The sequence below is a fragment of the Pelobates fuscus genome, chromosome 10, assembly GCF_036172605.1.
Source record: "Pelobates fuscus isolate aPelFus1 chromosome 10, aPelFus1.pri, whole genome shotgun sequence".
Taxonomy (NCBI): domain Eukaryota; kingdom Metazoa; phylum Chordata; class Amphibia; order Anura; family Pelobatidae; genus Pelobates; species Pelobates fuscus.
The window spans coordinates 30,753,097-30,768,571 of record NC_086326.1 but is presented as its reverse complement, the minus strand read 5'-3'; the positions used below and the strand labels follow the sequence as shown (position 1 = coordinate 30,768,571).

Here is a 15,475-nt window from a genome sequence, read left to right as displayed (position 1 = left end):
GTCTGTTAGTGTGTGTGTGTCTGTGTCTGGTAGTGTGTGTGTGTCTGTTAGTGTGTGTTTGCCTGTGAGTGTGTGTGTGTGTGTGTGTGTGTCTGCTAGTTTGTGTCTGCTAGTGAGTGAGTGTGTGTCTGTTAGTGAGTGTGAGTGTGTCTGTTAGTGTGTGTTTCTGTTAGCGAGTGTGTGTGTGTGTATTTAGAATGCGGGGCGGGGGGAAAGGTTGGGTGGGGGTGGCGCGGGGGGAGGGGGGGGGGGGCGCCTGAGTTTTGTCCTGCCTAGGGCAGCACAAAACCAGGATACACCACTGGCTCTAACAATACAAAGGTGTATCATTGGAGTTGTAGTTTGATGAGATGTGAAAAGTATCATTCAGAGAGCTTCTAGAAAAATATACTTAAAACAGTGGTTCCCAAACTTTTTAGGTTCAAGGCGCCCTTAATATTTTAATATGTTTCAAAGGCGCCCCAAGTCAAAAAAATGTTCTAGGTTGTATATATGTACAGCAGTGCGGCATATAATGGGTCCCTGTTCGGCAAAAATGCTTGCCGTTCAAGCGCAGATCCAGAACCTAATCTTGGGAGGGGCACTGGTAGATTGTTTAAAGAAACCATCCAGGCACAATAACCACTACAGCACTTTGTAGTGGTTATGGTGCAATATGTGAATGGTGGAGTGTGTGTGTGAGGGGTGCAGTGTGCGTGTGTGTGAGGGGTGCAGTGTGCGTATGTGTATATGGGGCAGCTTGTGCGTGAGGGGTACAGTGTGTGTGTGTGTGTGTGGGGACAGGTTGTATGAGGGGTACAGTGTGTTTGTCGGGCAGATTGTGTGAGGGCTACAGTTTGTGTGTACAGAGTGGCAGTGTGTGTCTATGGGGGGGAGCTATGTGTGTGTATGGAGGGGCAGAGTGTGTGTGTGTATCGGAGGTAATGTGTTTATGTATGGGGGCAGTGTGTGTGTGTGGGAGGGAGCAGTGTGTGTGTGTATGGGAGGAGTTATTGTGGTGTTGGGTCTGTGGGAGTGGGAGGGCAAATTCATGAATATATATATTTTTTCTTAATTAAAAATAATACTTTTCAAATCCCCCCACCTGCTTACCTTTGTCTGGGATGGGGGACATTTCCTGCAATCCCTGGTGGTCTGGTGGGGAAGCCCTGGTGGTTCCAATGGTCAGTGTGAACTCTAGCAGCCTCAGGAGCTGCTAGAGTTTACTCTCGCGAGATTTGGAGCATTACCGTAGTAACCGCGGCAACGCTCCAAGCTCGCAAGAGGAGAACCCGGAGGAGCTGCAAGTTAGTGCTCCCCCGGGTCCTCTCTCACTCCCTCCCCTGCCGGCTGTCAGCATTACACTGCTAGCGGGCCAGAGAGGGAGTTCTCTGCAGAGCCGACAGGGGAGAGAGAGGCACAGTTCCCGGTGCTATCATCATAGCACTGGGAAAATCTCTTGCGTCTCCCCTGTTGAGAACCGCTGACTTAAAACAAGGCAAAATATTTTTTAAATGCTGATAGTGAGAATTGCAGAGTTTGTCAGTGCTCTTTCCAGGAATTTAAACTCATAGTGGCAGGTAATCTACATCACCCATCGTGAACAGATAAGACTTTGGTAAAACAAGAAAGGAAAATAAATAGACCGCACCCAAGGAATATGAATAAGGTGATATACGTACACAAATATGTATGAATGATATACACTTTGGACCTCAAGAGAAAACAAAAATGATAATAATAGTGCAGTATAGTATGTACAAAACGATAAGTGACGTGTGATCTGTGATAATTACACTCACATTTGTTTGAGCTATATCAGAGTTCAGCTGTATCAGCGCCTGTACGGAACAATCCCCGTCTAAGGATATAGGTAGGCGCAGATGTCCAAATGGCTCAGATAAATAGCAGTGTGCAGTTCATATATGGGAATAAATACCAAAAGATGTGCTCCAATGGTGAAATAAGTATGCTAAAATATATATCGAATAAAAAGGATATCGTACTCACATTTACTAGAGCAGAACTTGCTCTAGTGTGTATAGCGTTGATGCTATAACCCGACCCAGGGATATCCTGGTACTAGGAAGGGAAGTTTGGAAAAATGAAAAGTGTAAATATAGATATAAAATACACTATTTATTTATCAAACATAAAAAAATTATAAGAACAATAAAAAATAAACTTCTTAACGTTATACGCTATACACATTAGAGCAAGTTCTGCTCTAATAAATGTGAGTACGATTTTTTATTCTATATATATTTTATCATACTTATTTCACCATTGGAGCACATCTTTTTGGATTTATTCCCATATATGTACTGCACACTGCTATTCATCTGAGCCATTTGGACATCTGCACCTACCTATATCCTTAGACGGGGATTGTTCCGTCCAGGCGCTGATACAGCTCAGCTCTGATATAGCTCAAACAAATGTGAGTGTAATCATCACAGATCACATGTCACTTATCATTTTGTACATACTGTACTGCACTATTATCATTGGTGTTTTCTCTTGAAGTCCAAAGTGTATATCATTCATACGTATTTGTGTACGTATATCACCTTATTCATATTCCTTAGGCGCGATCTCTTTCTTTTCCTTTCATGTTTTACCACTCACAAGGTTGGGAATCCTTGTATTAGTTGCTGCAGCACGTTTTTATATACTGTATTAGTTTTTAGTGAACACCTATTCCATATCTTTTGTAGATAAGACTTTGGGGCTACTGTGACTAACTGAAGTACCAGGCGTGTTAGGCTGGAGGAAGTCTAGCGATACTCTGTTAATCACTATGATAGACTGTTACAGAAATCAGATGATTACGCTCATACTGTAGGTCTGGAGGCCCCCTATAACAGGTACATGTGATGATTAGCTTGTACGGCACTATTGCTGGATGCCAATGTAATTACATTTTTCAGAACTCATAAAATACATTGTTTGTTAAACGTAGGAGGTATGTAAACATAATTGTTTATATTATTTATGGGCACATTTAATGAGAAGTCATGGTTTGGCAAACCCCTAGCCAAAATGACACTGATCAAACACAGAATTTGGGGGGGGGGGGGGGGGGGGATTCTCTGTTACAAAAGGGTTAACAGAAACCTTTTATTTTCTGATGTAAATTACACGTGAGGTAGGATTGTGTTATAAAAAGTGTCAAAGTTCCAAGATGTATATTACAGCCATGCTGCTGAAGCTAAGATAACGATAATTCCCTTTTTATAAAACAGCAGTTCATTGAGTGCACTGTAGTTTCTTGGCTGTAATGATTTACAAGCCTGAAGGTTGAAAGGGAATCTGCAGGCGGGAACTGACCCCTCTTTTCCAATACAATCTGTAGATAATGCATAATAATGTATGAGTAAAGAAAGAACTTACACAATATGGAATAGAAATTCTTCCAGCAATTGCTGGATTTGCAGCATCTACAGTAAGATCAAAACTGAGCATAAAGCACCTTTTATCAATCCTGTTGCTCCCATACCTTTTTATAAATTATTTCACTCCCTGATAATTCTCCCCTCCTAAGCATTCCTCAAGTTGCATAGGCCATCTCCGCTTTTCCATCGTAACTGTGGACCCCCCTTTTCATTGTTTGATTTTTGGACCCTCTCCCCTCTTCCATGTTTGCTTTTCGACCCTTTCCCCTTTTCCATGGTCACTGTGGGACACTCTCTTCTTTTCCATGTTCACTCTGGGATGCACTCACCTTTTCCATGTTCACTGTGGGACCCTCTCTCATTGTCTCTGTTCTCTGTGGGACCGCTCTCTTTTTCTATTGCCACTGTGAGATGCTCTCCCCTTTTCCATGGCCACTGTAGGACCTTCTCCCCTTTTCCATGGTTGCTGTGGGACCTTCTCCTCTTTTCCATGGTTACTGTGGGACACTCTCCCCTTTTCCATTGCCACTGTGGGACCCTCTCCACTTTTCCATGGTCGCTGTGGGACCCCTCTCCTTTTCCATGGTCGCTGTGGGACCCCTCCCCTTTTCCATGGTTGCTGTGGGACCCCTCCCCTTTTCCATGGTCGCTGTGGGACCCTCTCCCCTTTTCCATGGTGGCTGTGGGACCTTCTCCCCTTTTCCATGGTCGCTGTGGGACCCCTCCCCTTTTCCATGGTCGCTGTGGGACCCTCTCCCCTTTTCCATGGGGGCTGTGGGACCTTCTCCCCTTTTCCATGGGGGCTGTGTGACCTTCTCCCCTTTTCCATGGTCGCTGTGGGACCTTCTCCCCTTTTCCATGGTCGCTGTGGGACCTTCTCCCCTTTTCCATGGTCACTGTGGGACCTTCTCCCCTTTTCCATGGTCGCTGTGGGACCCTCTCTCCTTTTCCATGGTTGCTGTGGGACCTTCTCCCCTTTTCCATGGTCGCTGTTGGGCGCTCTCCCCTTTTCCATGGCCGCTGTTGGGCGCTCTCCCCTTTTCCATGGTCGCTGTTGGGCGCTCTCCCCTTTTCCTTGGTCGCTGTTGGGCACTCTCCCCTTTTTCCATGGTCGCAGTTGGGCACTCTCCCCTTTTCCATGGTCGCAGTTGGGCACTCTTCCCTTTTCCATGGTCGCTGTTGGATGCTCTCCCCTTTTTCCATGGTCGCTGTTGGGCGCTCTCCCCTTTTTCCATGGTCGCTGTTGGGCGCTCTCCCCTTTTTCCATGGTCGCTGTTGGGCGCTCTCCCCTTTTTCCATGGTCGCTGTGGGACGCTCTCCCCTTTTTCCATGGTCGCTGTGGGACGCGCTCCCTTTTTCCATAGCCGCTGTGGGGCGCTCTCCCCCTTCCATGGCCGCTGTGGGACCCTCTCCCCTTTTACACCCTCTCCCCTTTTCCATGGTCACTGTGGGACCCTCTCTTCCTTTTCCATGGTTGCTGTGGGACCCTCTTCCATTTTCCATGGTTGCTGTGGGACCCTCTTCCCTTTTCCATTTGTGTGCTATTTCCAGGCACAATGCTGTGTTCTGACACACTATTCTATACAATTTACCATTGGGTCGCTCATACGTTAATAGATTGTATGTGTTGCTTGTCCTTGTATGTTACCAATCTCTTGTGCATTTACCCTTGCAGCTGTGATCAGTATGGGGCAGAGCGGGCACATTGCATGGATATGGTGCAGTGACTATGTATATATATTTTTGTTGTTCTATTGAGCACTTGCCACTGTGCCTGTTATACCTTCCCCTTGGTGATGCAGTTTTATGAACGGAGTTTCCTGAAGGGAAGGAGCTGTGTGATGCTCATTGTACCTGGGATTATGTGATTGAGTCCTAATCTTTAAATTGGGGGGAGGGAGGGGCTTGCAAAACATCCTTAAAGATAAAATATCACAGCTGGCTGTTAATATTTGGCTGCCCCTGCAGCCCAGCATTGATGGCTAACCTTCATGCTGCTAAGGTTTTTGTAAACTACAGTTCCCAATGTAGCTGAGCAGCATGGGAAATGTAGTTCACACACACATCAGCTCTGTCACAGTCAGAGAATACTACCCTAAAAATAGGTCCATGCAAGAGGGACAAGAGAAGAACACTCCAAGCACTGCAGTTATTATGGTGCCTAACGTTCCCTTGTGCTCCTCCAGTATAAGTAGTCAAACTATTTGCTAACGGTTTGACAACTTAATTGTGGTCTGCTGGGCACTGAGCACTTCCTACAGTGAAAGCAGTTCTGCACGAAACTCACTGGCTGAGTGCTTCAACTGATCAACCAATGAGCTAAGCCCTGCACCGCCATTAGCTGTTGGTTTTCCTACTTACACTTCCAATGTTTTGCCAACTTACACTACTGCATGCCGTAGTGGTTATGGTGCTAATAGTGTTCCTGTAAATTTAATGAGGCCTGGAATTAATTCTGGACTGGACTTGCAGAATGAGGCTAAGGTTGAGTAGGAACTTGCATAACTCTGAACCCTGTCACCTGTGTATGTTGAAAAGCTCTATAGCTACAGAGTGTCCAATAGAAGATGGTGGTTTGATAATTAATATTGGATCTCTTTTATTTATGTTTTCTTCTATTTTTTTAAAGAACTCTCCTGGCTTCCAAATTAATTTCTTCACGACTCCTCTGGAGCTTAAGACCCTTGTGTAGCAGGTTAGTTTAATTCATACCCAACCACATACTCCCCAGCGTTTCATATGGCCAAAAATTGACAGTTTACATTTTTTTACAATTTTAAGTGGTATGTGTGTAGTTGTCCAGCTGTGTAGCTATTCTATAACAGCAGCAAAGCAGCCAGGTTTCAAATTCCACCAGAGCTGCAGTTTTTGGAAAATCGGGAACTAACCCCTTCTGTGGGCACACATGCCCTTTTTGAGCCTGGTCTCTGACACAAGTGGTGTAACAGACATGCCCTCCCAAGGCCGGCCCACTCCCTGTGTCAATCACATACATTCCAAAGTTAGGAGGTATGCCATAGGCTCTGGGAAGCATAAGCATTACAGTTAAACTGTATTGCTTATGTTAGTTTCCACACTTCCCTTTCTTTCTTTTTTAACTTTTGTGTATCACAATGCACCTAATAGTTTAAAAGTGCAAACTAGTTTCTTTTTTTTGTATCTCAAAATTTTATTTAACAAAGACATTGGTTGCATAAGTATTGAACCCTGGGTTATTAAAAAAAATAAGTAAAAAATACCAAACTTTAAGCATTTCCATGTCCCAAAGCACAATTAAATAAATTATAAAAAAAAAAAAGGAAAAGCTCCCAACTGGCCACCAAATCTCAGAGAAACTTGTAATAAGACTGTTTAGTTAGAGAGATGTCAAAGACGTCATTTGTGGTTGTGAAGGAACTGGAGAGACTGACAGCTGAGATGGAAAAAACAATCTTTGAAAAAATATAACCTAATTGCTTCAGAAAACTGGGCATTGTGGACAAATGGTGCGAAGAATAAGCAGTGGGGTAACGGTTTATATTTGGTTTTTGGTTTTAGTTTTTTATTGCAAAATACTTTTGTAATGCGTGGCTGTCAATGTTCCCACTGAAAGCACCTTCCCCAGAACTTCACTATAGTGACTTAGAACGAAGAACTGAAATAACACAGTCACAGTCCAGGCCTTAAGTTAATTAAACATACATGGAAAGTCTTGAAAATTCTGATTTCCAACGTGGTAGAGCCTGACCAATTTAGCCAGGAACAATGGTACAAAAATTGCAGGTTTTAGATGTGCCAAGCAAGTTGATTTGATTTGTGACTTATTCCAAAAGACTCAATATGTAATTATACGCTAAAGTGTTGGGGATTATTTTTGTTGTGTTTTTAAAACATTTTTTTAGCTTAATTAACTTTAATTGGATTTACACCTTTAACATCATAGAGAAAAATCCAAATTTAATGCCAGGTGCTAACCAAACCAAACGAGAAAGTGTTAATACTTGCAAATCACTGTATGTATGCCATAGAAACAAAAAAAATGTATATATCCATTTGTCCTTAGCCTGTAGAATCAGATATTCTTTATATCAATGTTAAGCTGAACAATAAATCTGATGAATCGCAATACTGTCTTTCTATTTTAGCTCTTCCTCTCCCAGCTGTGGTTCGCATGGTTGTCAGACATATGACGATGTCAAGGTAAAACCTCCACGAAGCTAGCATCTCTTCATTGAACTTGTTGCATTCTTTAAATTAATGAAATGTTGTTTTCTGCAATATGCCAAAAATCTGTTTGTTCCGATTGGGCGAATAGTACTTTTTTCAATGTCTGATATGCTGCTCCAGATTGTGCAGCCTTGTGAAACTTTATCTAATTCTGGGACTCCACCGAGCTTTAAAAAGCAAGGTTACCATGTAATAATGAGTTATGGGCGCTGCTTATTATTATAAGGTGCATAAATCAGCTATGAGCATGCTTTGTCCTCTCAGTGAATAAACACAGATTTGGGTTCCTTATAAAGTTTGTCCTTCCCTATAGGCATCGCCTATTTAAATAGGACATATTCTATTGTTGGTTTTAGAAACTCCACATATAACAGGAATCCATTACAAAAATACTGACACTTTTTTTTAAAAGTACTATATGATAGTGCAAACCAAATACATAAACATGTAAATGTTCACCAATATTCTGATCTCTCAGATCACCTAAAATGTTTCATCATAGCAAACAGACATTTTCAAGGGCATGTGGGTTCTAGCCGTATCACTATCTACTGAATATATTTATATTTTTACATTGTGGATTATTCAATATACAATGAATTCTAAAACAGCAAATAAATTGTAAATGGTTGCAGGAGAAAAATATCTTTGCTGCTGCTCCCAATTCACGGCAGTTCACAATCTAAAGATTAATCTAAAACTCCTCAATAACTGGCAGAACTACGTTACGTCCCCCAAAATACAAGACAGTGGAAGTTGTAGGCCAATAAAATTGAGCATGGCTCTGCATGTTAAAGGGACACGATAGTCACCAAAACAGCTTTAGCTTATTGAAGCAGTTTTGGTGTATATATCATACTCCTGCAGTCTCACTACTCAACTCTCTGCCATTTAGGAGTTAATCACTTTGTTTATGCAGCCCTAGTCAACCCTCTCTGCATGTGACATACAAAGCCTTCTTAAACAATTCCTGTAGAGAGTCATCTAATTTTTACACTTCCTTTATTGCAAACTCGGTTAAATTTTAAATTTCTTATCGCCTGCTATGTTAATAGTTTGCTGCATGAGCCTCCTGTATGTAATTAAAGTTCAATTGACAGAGCAGGAGATAAACGCTTTTTTAAAAAATAAGTTAGATCTGATTAAAGGTGAAACAATTTTTTTCATGCAGTCAGTGTCAGTCACAGCCAGGGGAGGTGGGGCTAGGGCTGCAAGGACAGAAACAAGAGTGATTTAACTCCTAAATGGCAGAGAATTGAGCAGTGCAACTTCAGAGGTATGATCTACACACCAAAACTGCTACATTAGACTAAACTTGTTTTGGTGACAATAGTGTCCCTTTAATATAAAAACCTTCTTTCAATATAAAAGATTTGGATGTTTACATTAGTCGTTTTTAATTTAATTCTGTTTGTCTCCTTCCACCTAATTACATTTCCATTTGTTTCTCCAGGAATACTATGGAAAGTACTTGAAGAGTTCGAAGGATTTGAAAACCAACGCTTGTGTAACCCCAGCAAAGCCATTACCAAAATTTGTGAGGGACGCACTGAATGACGTTCACGATGACGTCTCCTCGCGGTATGGTACATTCCTTAGTGTTATAAGATCAATTCATCTGTAAAAGTACGATGACTCTCTGTGGGTGCACTCCCTCCAGAATTGCACCTTATCCGGTTTTTGCCCTGGAAAAAATATGACTATATCCTGATTACCTGTACACGTTTTTTGAGTGCACACTGAGGGTCTCCTCGGGGAATCATCCAGGGTATGTCAGAGTGACTGAAAATGGTTTGACAAAAACTTGATGGTCTGCATCCATAGTGTCCTTTGAAAATGTTCTGATGAAGTAAGGGAAGAGGCTGGACAGAGTGGGTTAGAGGTAAAGCATTCATGTGGGTAAACGGTGAAATCAAGGTGATAAGCTATTGCCCAAGGTGAATTGATGGAATTTATTGTGGATTGAGATGGGAATCTTTTAAGCAGGTTCTTATTGGCCCAGAGTAATAAAATGAAAACATTGCAATTAAATTACTTATATCCATAAACGCAGCAAAAGAGAAACTTCTTTGACACATACATTGATTGTAAGCTCATTGGAGCAAGTTCTTCTTTACCCTTTGTCTTTGTTATATTCTGTCTGTCCCCCCTCCTCCTGTCTAGGATCTGAAAAGTCCCAGAGCCCATAACTTGTGAGTGTCGAGTATGTTGGGAGTTTGTATGTGTGTCTAGCCAAATATTATAAAGATGGACTAATGGATAGACAAAGCGAGCTATAGAAGTCCTTGAGCTATAGAGGTCCTCAAGCTATAGAGGTCCTCGAGCTATAGAAGACCCTCTAGCTATAGACGTCCTCGAGCTATATAAGACCCTCGAGCTAGGGCAGCTTAGCTTTCACAAGCATATTTTATTACTATTTTCATGGTTCTTTTCAATCAGAGCTACTCTTGGCATTTCTTTGGTCAATGGTTCCTTCATATCACAATGCTCTCCCCATCATCATCATCCTCCTACCACAGGCCACATATCACAGGGGAAAATCATAAACTGGGGATTTCTTTTAGTCTTCCAGTCTGGTGATTTATGAAGAAGAATATAATACTGTATAGACTAAGAGAATAAAAAACATTATTCCAAAGAATTAAAGTACAGTCTTTTATTTCATTGATCTTAAGTAAATGTTTGATGCACTACGCCTCCTATATGATTTATTCTACCTTAATGTGTGCAAGTGACGGTAAATGGTTTAGTAGGCTTGCAGGGCTAACCCCATTAAAAAGTGTGCTCTTGCCGTAGGTATTATGGCTGTGGCCTGGTGTTACCAGAATGTTTGGAGAACTGTAGCATTCTGGACCTGGGTAGTGGAAGTGGGAGGGACTGCTACATGCTGAGCAAGCTAGTTGGCGAGAAAGGAAAAGTCACGGGAATAGACATGACGGATGAACAGGTAGGAAATACATGTACAAGATGTTTGAAATTTTCAGGGCCCGACCGCGTCATCTGTACAGCTTAAATTGCAAAGCTTAAACAAGTAATCGAGAATTCAAAGTGAATTTAAATAGAATTCCAAATTTAAGCTCAAAATAACCGAACTGGAAACATTCTCCACGGCTGCTAATTCTGTTGAGTATCGAGGAAGGTTGAGTATAGGTTTGTTAAGCAAGATTCAAGCTAAACTTTTTAGATACATTGTTAGAGATTTCTCAACGTGTTGCCAATACTCTCATCTAATTTACGGCAAATTTTTGGCACAATTTATTAAAATTGGCAATTTCTTTTTTTTTTTTTTTAATCTGTTGTCTGTTTGAAAATAAAGCTGTAACAGTTCCAGCAGTATTTCTGGAAAATCCATCAAACATTGAAATAATGATTACAGTAGTGATGTTACGGTTTTGAAATGCCATATTTTTTTTTTATTATTAATGTAAGTTTTTTTTTTTTTTTTTTTTTATTCATAGGTGGAAATATCAAGAAAATACATTGACTATCATACCAAGAAATTTGGTTACCAGAAGCCAAATGTGGAATTTTTCCAGGGATACATTGAAAACCTCAAAGCTGCAAACTTGGCAAACAACAGCTACGATATAATCATGTAAGTACTATTTATCCACATTGCACACTATCACTTTGGGTTTACTTGATACAGTGCTCACAACAAATTACAAGGAATGTATTTAAAACTATTACTAAATAACGTGTTTCATAACTAGGAGGAGCGAGAGAGTAAAAATGAGTTTGTATTCATGCCATTGGTATATCGAGTCCCTCGGGTTGTTGGTAGACCTCTTAACTAATTTGCCCTCCTCTTTTCCACTTGAAGGATTAAATGCTAAAGAATAAGGTTAACGAAAGGTTAAATATTCAATCTAGAAACTGTTTATCTAATATTGATTAATACAAAGGTGGTTTAATAGTAAAGGACAATAAAACCTATCAATGTAATTCTGAAAGTTCTCATGTACCCAGGTCTTACGTACTCGCGTAGTTAAACATGTTTTCTAAATAAGTAGAAATAATAGAATAGGGCAAGTCTAGAATCCCATACACAGTGGGAATTCCTGATAAGTCCTAAAAAAGCCTTGTACAGAGCTTCAAAGAGGAGGGTAATCCTGAATATAACACAAACAGAAAAGAGGAATCCCTTGAAACAAGGGGGTCCTTAGGTGAAGCTCTGATAAAACATCCCTATCTAAATAAACTCTAGAAATGGGGGTATACACAGTAACAAGGTACTAGGAATAGAGGGGGAAGGTAGGGATAGGGTATATGCATGAGTAAGGGGTAGGGGGAGGTAATAATGGTATAAAACACTTATATAAAGAATACATTCACACCAAACCTCTAAAAAGACACTTAAGTAACCCGAATCCAACAACAAATCCCCCACTCCTGACGATGGCGCATAGATACGCTGAAACGCGCGTCGAGCATACTTTTTTATTTTTTTCATTTGGTAGCACCAGTTTTCACCATGCGTTATTCATTTTATTTATTTAGCTTTATATGTTTCTGCCAGGCAGGGGGAGTTTTCGGTTTAGGTAGGTACCAGTGGAGTTATCCACAGTACTAATGTATCATTAGGGCAGTTTTTTTTGACCTTCAGTTTACGTCTAGTACGCCTTTTTTTTCTGGGGGGGGCGGGGATTTGTTTTTGGATTCGAGCTACTTATGTGTCTTTTTAGAGGTTTGGTGTGAAGTTATTCTTTATATATGTGCTTTATATAATTATTACCTCCCCCTATCCTTTACTCGTGCATATACCCTATCCCTACCTTCCCCCTCTATTCCTAGTACCTGGTTACTGTTTATACCCCCATTTTTAGAGTTTATCTAGATAGGGATGACTCTGTTTTATCAGAGCTTCACCTAAGGACCCCCTTGTTTTAAGGGATTCCTCTTTTATGTTTTCTAAATAGTTCGTTCATTAAACCTTGAGTTCTTAATTTGATTTTGCATAATGAGATTTCCAGTTGTACATTACAAAGCGTGCAGTGTCAAAGATGCAACAAAAATTAAATAGAATGAACAAAGGCAAATGATACAGCTCACGATGAAACATCGTACAGGGGCAAAGAGACTTCCTAATAAAAAAGGTGTTGGACACTAAGTCAGCCAGTTTCCAATGATGTTATAGAACCATTAGAATGAGTGCAGTAAGATTATCAATTTCCAAGAACAGATATAATGTAGCAATGGTACAGGGGGAGGAGACTGCAATCTGGAGGCGGGGGGGGGGGGGGCTGTCAAATCTTCTTATATTAATATAGCGTACCTGTTGCCTTATGGGACATACCTTCACGCAGACAAGTAATAGCCAAATTACCTAAAACTACGAAAGTCAAGGGCAACCTCAGATTTTTAGGCGCCAGCTATATACACTTTATCAGCTAGTATAATCAGGTATTTCCAAGCTCAATGCACCATCCTGTTGTGAACGAGCCGGATTATTTCTATCAAACTGTTCAACCTTCAGGACAACTCCTCCACCCATGGCCTGTCCATCAAGGACGTCTCCGCATTCTTAGACTCGTTTTTTTACCTAGTATTTCTCCTCAACAAGCCAACCCGCTAGATAACTAATTTATAGAGGATGAGGTCTTCCTGATTATAAAGCACTTACCCAAACAATTGTTTTAATAACAAATGTGCAGATGGTATGACACAGAGTGCAACTGTTTTTTTTTTTTTGTCCTTAAATAAAATAAGAAACTATTCGTATCAAAAAAGTTTCATAAAATTGCAAATAATCCAAAATTGCATCAATACAAAAGGTAGTTGGTAAAGACAGATTCAGTTAGTGAAATTGAAGAAGAGCTTACTTATCCCATTTATTTATTCTTGTATATAAAGCTCAATCCTCCCGCTAGCTCGGTGTGACTGTGTGTATTGGGTTACTTTTGACTCATTGTGCTGTATCTATTAAGGGTCTTTTATGCACACGGAGCAGTGAATGAAAACAATTAAACTGATTTTGAATTTTCTTGCAGATCAAACTGTGTGATTAATCTTTCTCCTGATAAAAGGGCTGTTCTGGCGGAAGCTTATAGAGTGTTAAAGGTACCTTGAAAAACTATTTTTTATTAATGCTGCCATTGTTTCCTCCGAAATAACCATACAGGTGAAAAAAAAAAGTAAATGTTTAAAAATATATAAGCATAGGTTCATCATCTAATACACTGAATTCAGTCAAAGATCGGTGTCACAATGTGATTTGTAGAAAGCAGCAGGGTTTAGAGAATGGCACAGGGCTGGGTATAGGAGGGGCCGTTAAATTTATCCTACACGTCACTATAAACTTACACACTGTTCTTCCAACAAAAACTTGTCTCTATCTGTCGTATATTTTTGAGATGGGTGGCGTTATTTTATTTACTTGTATTAATTTATTTTAGGATGGCGGAGAAATGTACTTTAGTGATGTCTATTCAAACAAAGCAATTACTGAAGACCTGAAGAATAACAAAGTACTTTGGGGTAAGGACACAAGTACAATCTTCCCTAAAGCATCAAATATAGGGAATAAGTAAATGAGACCAGATAAGAAAGACTGGGGAAGTTGAGGGTGTGGAGGGAAGGGGAGAGGGCTAGTCAAAAAGCCGGAGTCAAAGGACACATAACGTAAGAAGCGTACCAGGGAGAAATGCGCATGGATGAAGCATAATGTTTTACAACAAGAAAGATGAGAATTTGGAGCGAAAGGAACAAACCTGAAAGTTGTAGCAAACGAACATAAGTCAAGAGAATGAAACAGGCTGTGATAGAATATTCCCAAGGGATCAGCAAATGTGTCGATTTAGAAATGAGTGCTGTAGGGCACCAGACCTTTTAAAGCTTTCTTATATTTTTCAGTATTTCATAAAGATCTATTCTTTATGGTATACTGATCAAGACCACTTTAGGGATTACTTGATATTTGAAAAAGCCTGTGGTTGACAAAAGGCTGTTGGATTCAGGTATGGATCTATGGAGACTCCTGCGGTTTCATGGGATCCTCCAAAGACCTTAGTGTTGTACTCTCGTGGCTCCTGCAAAAATGAAGCATCAGGTGCTGAATACAATCTCCAAGACAAAGATGGTGGCAGCCACAAGGGACAGTCTGATATAAGTAAAACTTACCTTCCCCAGCACCCCATGGCTTCTAGATCCAAACCGGATCTGTCACTTTCGGGGGGCTATGCATATTTTGCAAAGACCACCAGAAGGGGCAGATCTGCTTTAACTGTCAACCTTTACTTCAGCTGTCCTACTGACGTGTGTCTAGTTGTTCTGTTGAATTTAATACACATAGATTTTATAGCTTTTAGGTCTAGCTAAACCCGTCAGAGGCACATTGTATACATTATACATAGTATAAATATAAAAGGAATATTGGAGACCATGGTAAATCGTATTAGAATTTCTTAGAAACATTGTAGTAATACAAAAACGTTCTCTTAATTCTTTTGTTTCAGGAGAATGCATTAGTGGAGCTTTGGATTGGAAGGACCTTTTCCAGATTGCTGAAGATATTGGATTCAGTTCTCCACGTTTAGTGACCTCCAGATATATTACTGTAGATAATGAGGAACTAGAGAATCTTCTTGGTAAGTTTATGGAGTGTGAGAACATCAGTTACCTGGGTGATGAGACCGATTTTTATTATTCGATAGGAGTTCAGTACTCATCCTGTTACTGAAACTGTCATTATAGTTGAAGGACATAGTAAGAAAATAATATAAAAAAAAAATATATATATATATATATATATATATAAATGTTGCAAACTATAAAGTATCTTCTGTTACAAAAATAAAAATTTGTAATAAAACAAATATAAAAAGTGTGTAATTTGCATATGTATAATCAAAATAAGAAATACCAATATACAATGTAGTTTTTTGTTTTGTTTTTTT

General features: G+C 40.2%; 1 protein-coding gene across 2 annotated transcripts in view; it reads left to right on the top strand.

Annotated features, from left to right (window-relative positions):
• LOC134575684 (arsenite methyltransferase-like) overlaps positions 1–15,475 on the top strand; it is a 41,787-nt gene that overhangs the window by 7,043 nt on the left and 19,269 nt on the right. The window contains exons 2-9 of one of the 2 annotated variants that reach the window (XM_063435044.1): positions 6,004–6,069; positions 7,499–7,553; positions 9,034–9,161; positions 10,377–10,527; positions 11,039–11,175; positions 13,571–13,640; positions 13,976–14,057; positions 15,035–15,166. In XM_063435044.1, the coding sequence (XP_063291114.1) occupies positions 6,004–6,069; positions 7,499–7,553; positions 9,034–9,161; positions 10,377–10,527; positions 11,039–11,175; positions 13,571–13,640; positions 13,976–14,057; positions 15,035–15,166 (821 nt within the window). The remainder of the gene's footprint in view (positions 1–6,003; positions 6,070–7,498; positions 7,554–9,033; positions 9,162–10,376; positions 10,528–11,038; positions 11,176–13,570; positions 13,641–13,975; positions 14,058–15,034; positions 15,167–15,475) is intronic. The other variant, XM_063435045.1, reaches the window with a different exon arrangement.